The following is a 12418-nucleotide window of genomic DNA, read 5'->3' on the forward strand; positions in this document are numbered from 1 at the left end:
TTACAACAAATGGTAATCAAAATGAGTCTTTCCATGCATTCTCTTCTCACAGTTGCTGAACCAGGCAGCAGAGTGGAAACTTCAGGCCAAAGTGCTGAAGGAACAAGAGACAGTCCTGCAGGCTCAGGTGAAGTAGGGGTACAACAATGCATGGGTGTGCCCTCCTTGCTGTGAACCAAAGGTAGTCAGCAAGAGGCCTTCCATGTGGGAGGGGAAGTAGGGACAGAAGTTGGAAATGAAGAATAACTTCATATTTATTATTTTTAAGTAAAAATAAAAGTACAATGTTATACCTAAGAAAAATAAATGCTCTGCACCAACAACTTCTAGTCAAAAGGTCTGCTGACATATCAATACAAATGAGGGACAACCAGAATAAGCTGGTGGCCAGGTCCTTGCCTACCTGTTCATATGTCCTCTCTCTCCTCCCCCATTAACCTGTCAAGGTAAGGGTAAAATGTAACTGTCCAGATGCACCATCTATAACTGTCAATACTGAAAATGTCCTTACTTGTTTGACATTATTTATAATAAAAGGAAATTAGAAAAATAGAGTCAGCACCCACGTTTTTGTGCTATCAGAGGTTGGCCTTGTCAGTGTCACACGATTAAAGATGGCAGACATCAGAAACCATTTTGATTTGGCTTCGTGATGTTATGTGTATGTTTTGATTAGACTATGGGAATTCGTATTTCAGGCTCAAAAATAAAGCCTCATGCAACAGCTGGCTCTGGAGGAAAGCCAGACCTATCCATCTTTCTGGTGCCCTTGGGGCTCTGCCCCTGCTGGCAAACACTCCCTGTTAGTTTCCAGGAGAGCATCCTGCCACAGGCCGGGCCACAGAGGGGCTCTAGCTCCCCTGCTGGGAGAAATGCCCAAGTGCTAAAGGGACTGTAAAATCTCACAGAGCAAATTCACAGAAAGCGAGAAAATCAGAAGCCTTCCAAACTGGGCAGCATTAATTTAAGATTTGAATAATTCACTTGTAAATGTTTATGTGCTGACTGCTGAATATTTGTTCATTGTGAAAAAAATTCACTGTGTGAATGAACAAGTTCAATGAATACGTGTTCATTTTTTTTTTTACGTGTTCATTTTTTAAAAAGGAAAGTAGGAAAAACAAGAAACTTGAAATCACAAATTATACCACTACACAGACAGAAACAAAATAACATTTTGATATCTAACCTTCCTAAAGCATACCTTTCCAATGTGTGTACAAAACCCAATGATGAATTGTTTCCCCCACTAGTAGATCAAAATAGTTTAAAAATATTAATTACATAGAAATACGAACCGTAATTTTTTTTCACTATTAATAGAATCGAAGGACTAAACTCTAAAGTTACAAACTCAAGGTGATCCTTTAGGCAGTCACGGAACACATCATATCATGGTGTGGGGTGGGTGGCAGGCAGTGGCAGTTTTCTAACCAGAGGCAGGCAGGGGGGAAAGGAGGTGTGACCTCACTGTCCAGTGGTGGGGGGCTGTTGGGGGGGAGAGTCCAGAGAAGCAAGTCAGGGCTTCTGGCTCTATCCCTGTCCCGTTCACAGCACAGAGCCTTGAGGGGTACAACAGGCAGTACTTGAAGCTATTCATTGTTCCATCTGTTATAAGCAATCTCTATTCCTCTATGTTAAATGAAGAACAGATTAATATACCACTAGACTCTGGGCTAGAGAGTGACTCATTTGGCTGGTATCAGAATCTAGGTCTTTAATGACCTGTGAAATAACATAAAGGTGTGATCCAATTTCCCACCTATACCCACTCAAGTTTGAAAAAGTATGACCCAGGGTTCTAGACTTGCCAGTGTTCCTCGTTCATCCCTCAATACTGGGTCGAACCCAGGGACCAGGGTCAGAGTCCTGGCTCTTCTACTGTGAAGCTGTCTGATTCTGTGCAGCTCACCTAAACCTCCCTGGACCTAAATTTCCTGGTCTGTAAAATAAGGATGTTGTAATGGATCAATGATCCCAAGCTGGAGTCCTCTGACCTCTGGGAGGCCCATTACTTTTCAGTATTTCCAAAACCTAATAGCACATAAGGCAGCAGCTACTATCTAAAATGTAGTTGTTTCTGACATTATATCAGCTTTTGCTTAGCAGCATGGATGGCAGTTATTCATATGTTTGATTAAGTTTATAGAAGGAAAATGAGTTAATTAACATGTAGTATATGCAGTTTGTTTTCAAGTTATGCACTCAAAACACTTAGCTCAGGGCTTCCCTGGTGGCACAGTGGTTAAGAATCCGCCTGCCAATGCAGGGGACACGGGTTCGAGCCCTGGTCTGGGAAGATCCCACATGCCACGGAGCAACTAAGCCCGTGCACCACAACTACTGAGCCTGCACTCTAGAGCCCACGAGCCACAACTACTGAGCCTGTGTACTGTAACTACTGAAGCTCGCACCTAGAGCCTGTGCTCTGCAACGAGAAGCCACTGCAATGAGAAGCCCGTGCATCGCAACAGAGTATCCCCCGCTCACCACAACTAGAGAAAGCCTGCTCATAGCAACAAAGACCCAACACAGACAAAAATAAAAATAAACTAATTAAAAAACAAAAGAGTAGACACATTCAACAATTAAAAAAAAAAAAAACACTTAGTGCCTGCCCCCATAGTAAGCATAATTAATTCAACTAATATTTATTGAGCATCTAAGTGCTAGGCATGGTTCTAGATGTTAGAAATATAGTACTTAATAAGAGAATCAAAAATCCCTGCCTAATTAAACTCACAATCTAGTGATAAATATTAATTAAAATGCTAACAACTGATTAGTGTATGCGCTAACATTAGTATTATTTCATAGGTAAGGATCCACATAATGATATATGAGACAAAAGAAGTCTTTATTTGGAAAAAAGTTTAAGAACCACTGGAAAAGATGATCTCAAAACCACGTTCAGCTCTAGTTTATGAATGTAGAGAATATCCAGAGCTGAAGAACTCAGCTAAACTAGATAACCCTGCCTCCTCCATCACCTTGCTTTCCATGGCACGTGGCTCTCTCTGTAAGGACCCTCCCTTGTCTATCTCTTTTGTCTTCAAGGCATTTTCAGAACTGCAATAATTACTTAATCATCACGAAGAATACAGAGGCCCCAAATCCCTATGTGTAATAATGTTTAAATGAGCTCCTCTTGAAAAATATCAGCATTATGTTTTTTAAATGTTTAAACCTTGAAAAACAAAGTCTATCACAGATGATCTTGCAAGGCACTCAAACACTTCCTTTGGTTTGACAATTAAAGGAGTTGGATGGGGCTTCCTTGGTGGCGCAGTGGTTGAGAGTCCGCCTGCCGATGCAGGGGACACGGGTTAGTGCCCCGGTCCGGGAAGATCCCACATGCCGCAGAGCGGCTGGGCCCGTGAGCCATGGCCGCTGAGCCTGCGCGTCCGGAGCCTGTGCTCCGCAATGGGAGAGGCCACAACAGTGAGAGGCCCGCATACAGCAAAAAAAAAAAAAAAGAAAGAAAGAAAGGAGTCGGATGGTAGGAAGGAGAGGCCTTAGTCTCCATTTCTATGGTCTTAGCAAAGGAAATATCAAGGATAGATTGTGTTTTCCTAGGCGGAAGTCACTTTTCAGTCATAAGACAACATGTTGCCAATCTGGGGCATGATTCTCACTTAGGGAAGAGATGTTTAGCTTTCAATTATACAAACCAAGGCAATAGAGTAAATGTCAGAGATGATCAATGGGATACAATTGTGGCTACAAATAGAGTGTTCATTGGATCGACAAGAATGAAGATGGTAGTAGATGTGGGAAGTCAGCAATACCCACAAAACACAGCAGCACGGACACAAAATACTACCCCGGGGGAAGATCAGTGAATCAACTGTTAAAGATGGGTATTCATAGTCTTTAATCTCAGAAGGCCTCACCTTATCTATATAAGATGAAAGGAGATTCCTCTGCAATTACTATTATAATTGGACTAGTTCCCAAACCAAATCTCCCAAGTTGGCTAAGACAATTCCTGGACACGTTTCTGTTTCATATATGCTATGAATGTTTGTAATTAAAATTTGTGCTCAGGTAAAAGAATGTGTGTGCCGCTCCGCCCATTTAAAAGTGAAATGTCAGAGCAACTGTTGTTGTTACTAACCCTAGAATAGTTTGTTTATATTTCTGCCTCTGGTAAAAATACTGAGGAAGACCTCTGGATGTCCCTTCCACGCTTCCTTGAAATACCAAAGTGAAAGAGGGAATATGACACATCAAACATGCATCACGGGCTTCCCTGGTGGCACAGTGGTTGAGAGTCCGCCTGCCGATGCAGGGGACGCGGGTTCGTGCCCCGTTCTGGGAAGATCCCACGTGCCACGGAGCGGCTGGGCCCGTGAGCCATGGCCGCTGAGCCTGCACGTCCAGAGCCTGTGCTCCGCAACGGGAGAGGCCACAACAGTGAGAGGCCCGCATACCGCAAAAAAAAAAAACCAAAAACAAAACAAAACAAAAAAAACATGCATCATGTCAGCATAATAGTGAGAGGGAAAATATGACCAAACACATATCCATAAAGTAAACAGGAAGTGTGCATTTTAGTTCGTATCAATAAAGAGTGACAGAGTTGGTTACTTGAGAAAAGTACAGTCCATACAGGTTTTGCCACCTATGACAAAGAGGTCAAATAGGAAGAAAAGCAGACTATTAAAAACAGTCACTAAAAGGAAGAAATGGAGAGCTATCGTTTAACAGGTGTAGAGTTTCAGTTTTGCATGATGAAAAGTTCTGGAAATTGGGGTGTACAACAATGTGAACATACTTAACAATATTGAACTATATACTTAAAATGGTTAAGATGGCAAATCTTATGTTATGTGTATTTTACCCAATTTAAAAGATGAAAAGAGAGAAAAAGTTGATGGTCACTAGAAAAAAGCCAGAAGTCGTAATGAAGTGAGACACTACTCCTTGGAACTCTGGTATATCTGTCTTCTCCATGCCACAAGAAAACATGGGGAAGGGAAACAAAATCTGCCGAATTTATACACCAAAAGAACATTTTGCCCAAAGAATGAGGAGACAGCTGGCCGGGGTGCGTGTGGTTGCCCCCGTTGAGCCTGTCAAGGTTATGCAGGCGAAATGCACCGCACACGTGCCCACTCCTTCCCTTCCTGTCTGCAGCCTACAACTAGAGAGAGGGTCTAGTTGTGCAAGAGAGGGTCTGGGAGGACCAGCTCAGGAGATCATATCTGCGAACCCCCTGTACTTCTGCTGGAATTACTGAAAAGCTGGAAAAAGAAAGAGGAGAAAGTAAGGAAAAGAAGTTAACAGGAGGCTTGGCCAAAAATACAAATGAATGGATTTTGTGATAGGTGAAGAGGATCAGCTGGGGGTAGCTGTCCCCACCCTATACCACTAGACCATGGGCAGTATAGGCAGCCAGTCCCACAGGAGCTTACACTCAAATTGAGGGACTTGACCTATTCATTCACCCTGAAATCAAGGTTCAGTGGCTCTCAGCCAGTACTTTGGGAAAAAATGAAACAATTAAATAGACTATATCAAGAGTGCATTGCATATAATGATCAAGTACAGCTGACACTTGAACAACATGAGTTTGAACTGTGCTGATCTAATTACACGTCGATTGTTTTCAATAGTAAATACTACAGTACTGCAGTATCCAAGGTTGGTTGAATCTGCAGATGGGGAACCGCAGATATGAGCACCCGGGAGTACAGAGGGCTGACTATAAATTATACACAGATTTTGCACTTCATGGAGGATCAGTGTCCCTAACCCCCTGAGTTGTTCAAGGGTCAGCTGTATTGTCTTATGCACTATGTGTGTAAAACCCTAGGGTACCTTCCTGGCCATGAATTCCCTTCTGCCACGTTACCCAGTCTTTTTAAATCTGTATGCCAAAGAATCATGAGAAGAATTTTAGGCCACTAGAGTTACCTCAAGTTTTATCACATATCCACAGAGTTAATGATTGATTTCAAAATGATGGTCAACTGTTGTCTGACTTGGGAAAATCTGTGTCCTATGAAAAGTTTTACGTTATTTTGTTGTTCTTGTGTACTGCAGTAAAACCCTGCTATTCTGAATCATGTGAGAATGAGCCATTCTAGATAAGCAAATTTTCTTGGTTCTAGGGGTTGTTTGATTCCCACACCCTTCCTCTAACTCCCATCCCCAAGACTGGGAACTCTCCAACCTACTGGCTTTCGGTCAGTCACTCTTCTCTGCTTTTGAAAGGACAGTCTGTGTCACAAGTACCACCAGCCAGCTGGCGCCCAACTGAGGACTTGAGACTGTTCCAGACAGTCAGAGTACCAAAGTCTCATTTGAAAACGGAAACTTTCCATGTTAGTAAACAAGAATCATCCATATTAAATCTCCACTCACTCAAAATGTGCTATCCTAAAATTATTTTCAAAAGATTTTATTATTGTATCACTGTCAGTAACAATCAAGGATTTATGCACTCTCCTTCCCTATCCTGCCCTATTCCTACCCCAAATACAAGCCTCGGAATTAAGGATGTGGAGGTACAAAGCTTCTCCATACTCCCAGGCTAACCCGTATGATGTTTTATTGGTGCAAATTAGAAAAAGGCATTTCTCCCTCAAGACTCATTATTTCCATCTATTAAAAAATTGGTATCATAAACCGATTTTGTTGAAAAGGGACAACTAACTGCTGTTGGCTAGAACACTGTATTCATAAATACACAAAACCACAATGTCAAAAAGGGAAATGACGATTGCTTATAATAGCACAACCTGCATAATGCAGCAACCCTCGTCCATGTCTGGCCCATACTTGTCTTCATTCTTGCTTCCTTCAAGACCAGGTACAAGGCTCACCTTCTCCACAAAACTGTGGCTCAAATGATCACCTGCCACACTCACCTCCTTCTCTGATCAGTACTTAACTGACTTGGTACTTTATATTCACTGTCCTATAATCAAGTTGTCTTTGGGATTATCTTCCTGTCAGGAGTGCAGGTCCCTCAAAAACAGGAACTACAGGTTAAATGCTTTTGTACCCAGAGTCAGTGCTTATGTTCAATGCTCAAAAAATGTTTGCTGGTAAAAGTTATAATGAAATGGTGATGATGTATTTTATTATTTCATTTTTCTTTAAAGAAGTACTTCAATCATACTCACTGACCTAGGCTGATCTCGTAGTAAAAAGAATTGAACATATCACTAACATTGTATTAAAAATTACCTTATATCATTTTGTTCTCAAACAATAAACAATGACATGTTGTTTTGTTCTGGAAGCATTCTGAAAGCAGTCCTAAAACAAATCTACTCTTTCCCCTGTTTACAGCTTACTGTCTACTCTGAAAGGTTTGAAGAGTTTCAGAGCACACTGGCAAAAAGCAATGAGGTGTTTGCCACCTTCAAACAGGAAATGGAGAAAGTGAGTATTGCTTATCCCCCACGAAATACTGACATCTTCTAGTTCGACACGCAACACTCCTTTGGGTTCATTTTTCTCTTGCTAAGATATTTCAGTGCATTTCATGAAGTAATGAAATATTTATACATGCAAATGAGATTTGGACTGTATTTTTTTTATCGGTAAGTATCTGGTGAATTAGTCTTAGGAAGAGTCTGAAAACACTAGGATACATTTTCACTCTGAGGAAGAATATTTTCATTTTCTAGGCCATGGAGAGGTGTAAAAAGAAAAGATAAGAGCTAGAAATTTAATATTATGTTGTTTATACTGAAATTAAAAACTAATCTTTTAAAGATTAAAAAATTAATTTTCATACAAATATGCAAAAGCAGAATGTTAGAGTAGAAAATACCATTTCATAGGATCTTTCTCAGAAGAGAATATATGTAATAAGATATAACGGACAGGGTGTTGAATGAGGAGATGAAGTCTGGGTGTGTTTTTACTCATCAAGTAGCAGTGAACAATTCACTTAACTTCCCCCTTATCTATAAATTAAGAAACGATTTCCCTTGCCTACTTGACAAGATTGTGAAGTTCAAATAAGTTAATGTATTTTTAAGGGTCTTAAACTTTTTTAAAGTCTTTTACAGATATGAGGTGCTAATATTATTGTTGGACATACTGTTTACATTTTGTTTAATTCAGTGTCTTCCCAAAATAAAATCAGCATCAGAACTGTGTTTCTGAACAGGCACTGGCATTAATCCTTTTTAAGTGTAGAAAGCATTCTTTGAAAAAATTTTCATAAACTAATATGATAAATTTCACAATTCATGAGCAAACTTAAAGGGCCAACATTTGTTAAAAGTTACAGCTTTCTCACTCCACGATGGATCCATCCATTTAAAAAAATTTTTTTTAATTACAGAGTTTTAATTTGGAATAAATATTAGAGTAGTAAAAATGCTGTTATTTATTGCAAAATTACATAGTTTTAAGATTGGAATAAATATTAAAGGAGTTTTCTATCTGGAGTTAATTTATAGACTCTTAGCAGAATTAGCAAAAAAATTTGATATGCATATTGCATTTCTTTAGGTGTGGTCCCATGGATTTCATCAAATTCCTAAAGGTGCGGATGACTTTTAAAAGTTTAAGTCAGTTAAGAAATAATCAAAACAAAAAAGCACTCAAGGCTCACATAGCTTCTCTATAGGGCCCAGGGGCCAACTGCCTGGGCCCAGCCTCTAGCCTCCAAGCAGACCCGCCTCAGGCAGGTTAGCATGAAGCAGCCAGTGCCCAGGTGTGGTTCATCCAGGGTAACTGCACCTGAACACACGCCTTGTCCTTCAGGCAAGCAGAGAGGAGGAGGAGCTCCTATAACCAGGAACGTGAGTAGTTTCAGGTCTGAAAAAGCCAGGCTTCATTTTAGTAACTTCTGGATGCCCTACACCCAGCCCGGCCTGGCAACCAGCATGCACTCTGCACATGTTGCATTAAATGAAATAACTCCAGTCCTACTCTTCTGCTAACTCACCTGAATATTACTCCACCTCTCTGAACCTTAGTTTCCCCGTTTATAAAGTGGAAGTGAAAACAGAACCCTCCTTGGGGGACTGTCTCAAGGATGAAAGCAATAACGCATGTAATCACATTCTGTGAATCCTACTGCACTCTACAAATGTGAAGGCTGAGAACATAGAAAGTTGCCTTTGTGTGGCTACTTCTCAGATGTGCCCAGATATTATCAACATTTTAACATCTGAAAAGCCAGGCCGACCTTCTCACTAATAGTCTTCCATTCAGTACAGTAAATAATCTAAATTTCAAGCTTATTCTTGGAACTCAATAAGGCTATTTTTATTTTAAGAAAAAGAAAAAGCAATGACAAAACAGAAAGGCCTTAAGTAGTTTTCCTTTCTCCTTAATTGGCTCTGGTGCAAGTAAGTTTGTTCACCACTGACCTAGATGATTCAAAAATAAATCATGACTCTCTCCACTCAGTCATCATTTCTTGACATCGAATTTTTGCTTGCTTCAGCAGCTGGTAATGAAAGGACTTTTCTTGAGGTCACATAGGGAACTGATAGTTTCTTTGATATATTAACTCTTCAGAATTAACATTAAAACACTCATTTTTGTAGACCACTAAGAAAATGAAGAAGCTGGAAAAGGACACAGCCACGTGGAAAGCTCGGTTTGAGAACTGTAACAAAGCTCTGTTGGACATGATTGAAGAGGTGAGGAAGTTTTTCCCCTTGTTCATCTTCCCTTGTCTAGTCAATATATTTATACTCAGAAAATAATTATGGTCTAATACCACAAAATAATTACTTTTGAAAAAGAGCTGAATTTTTCTGGGATGTGGTATATGATATTGTAATAAAAATAATTAGAGCAAACGTCAATTTAGTAATTTAGTCTCAGGTCCAGACTCATAAAGAGTGTTGTGACCCTAAGTCACACGCCTACTTGTTGATTCCAAAGCTGTCCCCAAAGCAGCACCACACCTGCTGGACCGTGAATTCCTTAAAGGCAGGATGAGTGTTTTACCTGTCCTTGAATTTCCCTGGTGCCTGACACATTACAGGCGCAGAATAAATTAATTAGTTGATTTGAACATAACTGAGAGAAGACACTAGCCCAAGCACCCAGGGTGTGTGCTATTTTATAGACAGATACAGAGATATATTGTTTAATTCCTCCAACAGGCATTTAAATACTGATATTACATCAGGCTCTGGAGATTCTGAGACCATAAAGGCAAAGATACATGGTCCTTAACCTGAGAGGCAGGGCTTTCAAGTGAAGGCCTCTCCACGTAAAAAAGTGGGGAAAAAAAAGGTACAGAGTAGCACAAAGGTGGGGCTGAAGGAGTAAGATGATTTCATGCACAAACACACCAACATTTCTAGAGGAAAGGAGAATTGAACCGTTCAAGCAGCATCATGAATGAGTGTGTGGTGAGTTTCTCTGGATATAATTACTGTTCTAACAATTCATCCCAAATTGCAACCAATTCCAAAGAGATGTGCTTATTATTCATAAACATAAATCAAACAGTTGCTGGATTAGCATATAGCAGTTTATCTACAGAACAGATAAGGCATTGCTGATGGCCAAGACCCAGTCCATCTCAATCATTTTGTCATAAACTTCTACTTATGCCTTCTAAGTCTTAGAAGCAGGAAATTCATTATAAGATTTTAAAAGCCCTAGACTGAAGCAGAGAGAAGCTTTGCTATCTTTCTTTTCTAAAGAAAAGAATACGTGGCTTAAAATTCTACCAGAGTCTCCAACACAGTACAAAACTAGAAGTGATGTCCCTGACCGAGTATCTGTCCAGCCACCACCCTGTGGTCAGAGCCTGACAGACAAATTCCTGGACAAATGGTTTTGCTTCTCTCCATAGAGCATCCTGGCAATTTCGCTTTTCATGTCGTTTTATAAGTGTGTGTGTGTCTGTTTAAATCACAGAAAGCACTGAGAGCTAAAGAATATGAGTGCTTCGTGATGAAAATTGGAAGGCTAGAGAACCTCTGTCGAGCTTTACAAGAGGAGAGAAACGAACTCTATAAAAAAATTAGAGAAACAAAAATGCCTGAAAAGGATGACCAAGGTCAGCTCACCTCTGACGACGACGAACCGGAGTCAAATACCTCCGTGGGTGAAGAGGCAGATGCGGAGGAAGCCAACAGTGTTCACAATGCTGTGCAAAATCTGACCGCGGCCTTCATGGTCATTCATCGTCCAGAGTCAACCCTCGATGCGTCCAAAGAAATCCAAACAGAAGTCAGCAGTCCTCAAGGGGGCGGCGGCACGGCCCTCAAGGGGCTGGAACAATCCCCTCTGAGCCCAGCATGCCATTCAGGGAGTCCCCTGCAACCCCCAAGTCCTCAGGCTGAGGCGGAGGGAGGCAACGAGGCAGAACCTCCCCTCAGATCAGGGTCAGGAGCACAGGCCCAAGGCAATGGCCCCCCTGCTGCACCACAGGCTGATCCGCAGCCCCGGAAGCCAGAGGCAGCATTTTCCAGCCAGGCGCCGGAGCCTCCGGCAGAAGCGTTTCTACGGGAGATGGAGGCCAACGAGCAGCCCCGGAAGCCAGAGGCAGCATTTTCCAGCCACGCCCCGGAGCCTCCGGCAGAAGCATTTCTACGGAAGGTGGAGGCCAACGGGCAGTCCCGGAACCCAGAGGCAGTATTTTCCGGCCAGGCCCCGGAGCCTCCAGCAGAAGCATTTCTACCGGTGATGGAAGCCAACGGGCAGACCCGGAAGCCAGAGGCAGCAGCTTCCGGCCAGGCCCCGGAGCCTCCGGCAGAGGCTTTTCGATGGGTGATGGAGGCAGACGGTCGTGCCCTCCCGCCCGCAGCGGGAGAGCACGTGCCAGCTGGGGAGTCTAGATGTGAGCCCAGGATGCAGCCCCCAGCAGCAGCAGCAGCAGCAGCAGCAGAGGGGCTGCCAGGAGGGGCCTCAGCTGGGCCCCCGCTGCCCAAAGTGGCCGACACCAATCTGGAAGGAGTCGACTAAGCCTCCTCTGCCTTCTGAGGCTGTTCTTCCCGACTTTCCATCGTCCTAACAGATTGTCTCCTGAAAGAGGCGTTAAGGGCTGGGGACGTCTAATGGAAGAGACTTATTTAGAATCAAGACATTTTAATATGTTATGCGGAGTACCTTCAGCCTTTGCTATTTGTTCTCAACTTATAACTGATTTGGAGCTTTTCTAACACTGATAGGATAATTTTCTCAAATGGCAACAAAACATACGAGTAGCAAATTTATATTAATTTGCCATTAAGATGGTACTTAATTCAATTTCTTAATCAACAGTAAGATTTGGTGTTTAAAGACTCCCATCACAATATATAAATACTGAAAATGTGATGCTTTATTTATTTCCATAGAGTTTAATAAGTGCCATAGTAAGTAATGGATGACCAGGTTCCATTTAAACATTATATACATTGTGTGTGTATATGTATGAATATATACATATATGTGCTTATGCACTTATATACACGTGTATATTTTATACACATGT

The 12418-nt window shown here is 41.7% G+C and overlaps 1 protein-coding gene across 1 annotated transcript in view; it reads left to right on the top strand.

Moving 5' to 3' along the window:
- Nucleotides 1–11907, top strand: part of TXLNB (taxilin beta) — a gene marked incomplete at its 3' end in the record, with an annotated part of 34239 nt that extends 22332 nt beyond the window's left edge. Inside the window, exons 6-9 of the mRNA XM_082855555.1 lie at nucleotides 53–127; nucleotides 7303–7395; nucleotides 9525–9620; nucleotides 10858–11907. Of these exons, the coding sequence (XP_082711681.1) occupies nucleotides 53–127; nucleotides 7303–7395; nucleotides 9525–9620; nucleotides 10858–11907 (1314 nt within the window). The remainder of the gene's footprint in view (nucleotides 1–52; nucleotides 128–7302; nucleotides 7396–9524; nucleotides 9621–10857) is intronic.
- Between the last annotated feature and the right edge of the window lie 511 nt (nucleotides 11908–12418).

This window comes from Leucopleurus acutus, assembly GCF_964270905.1.
Source record: "Leucopleurus acutus genome assembly, chromosome: 15".
NCBI lineage: Eukaryota > Metazoa > Chordata > Mammalia > Artiodactyla > Delphinidae > Leucopleurus > Leucopleurus acutus.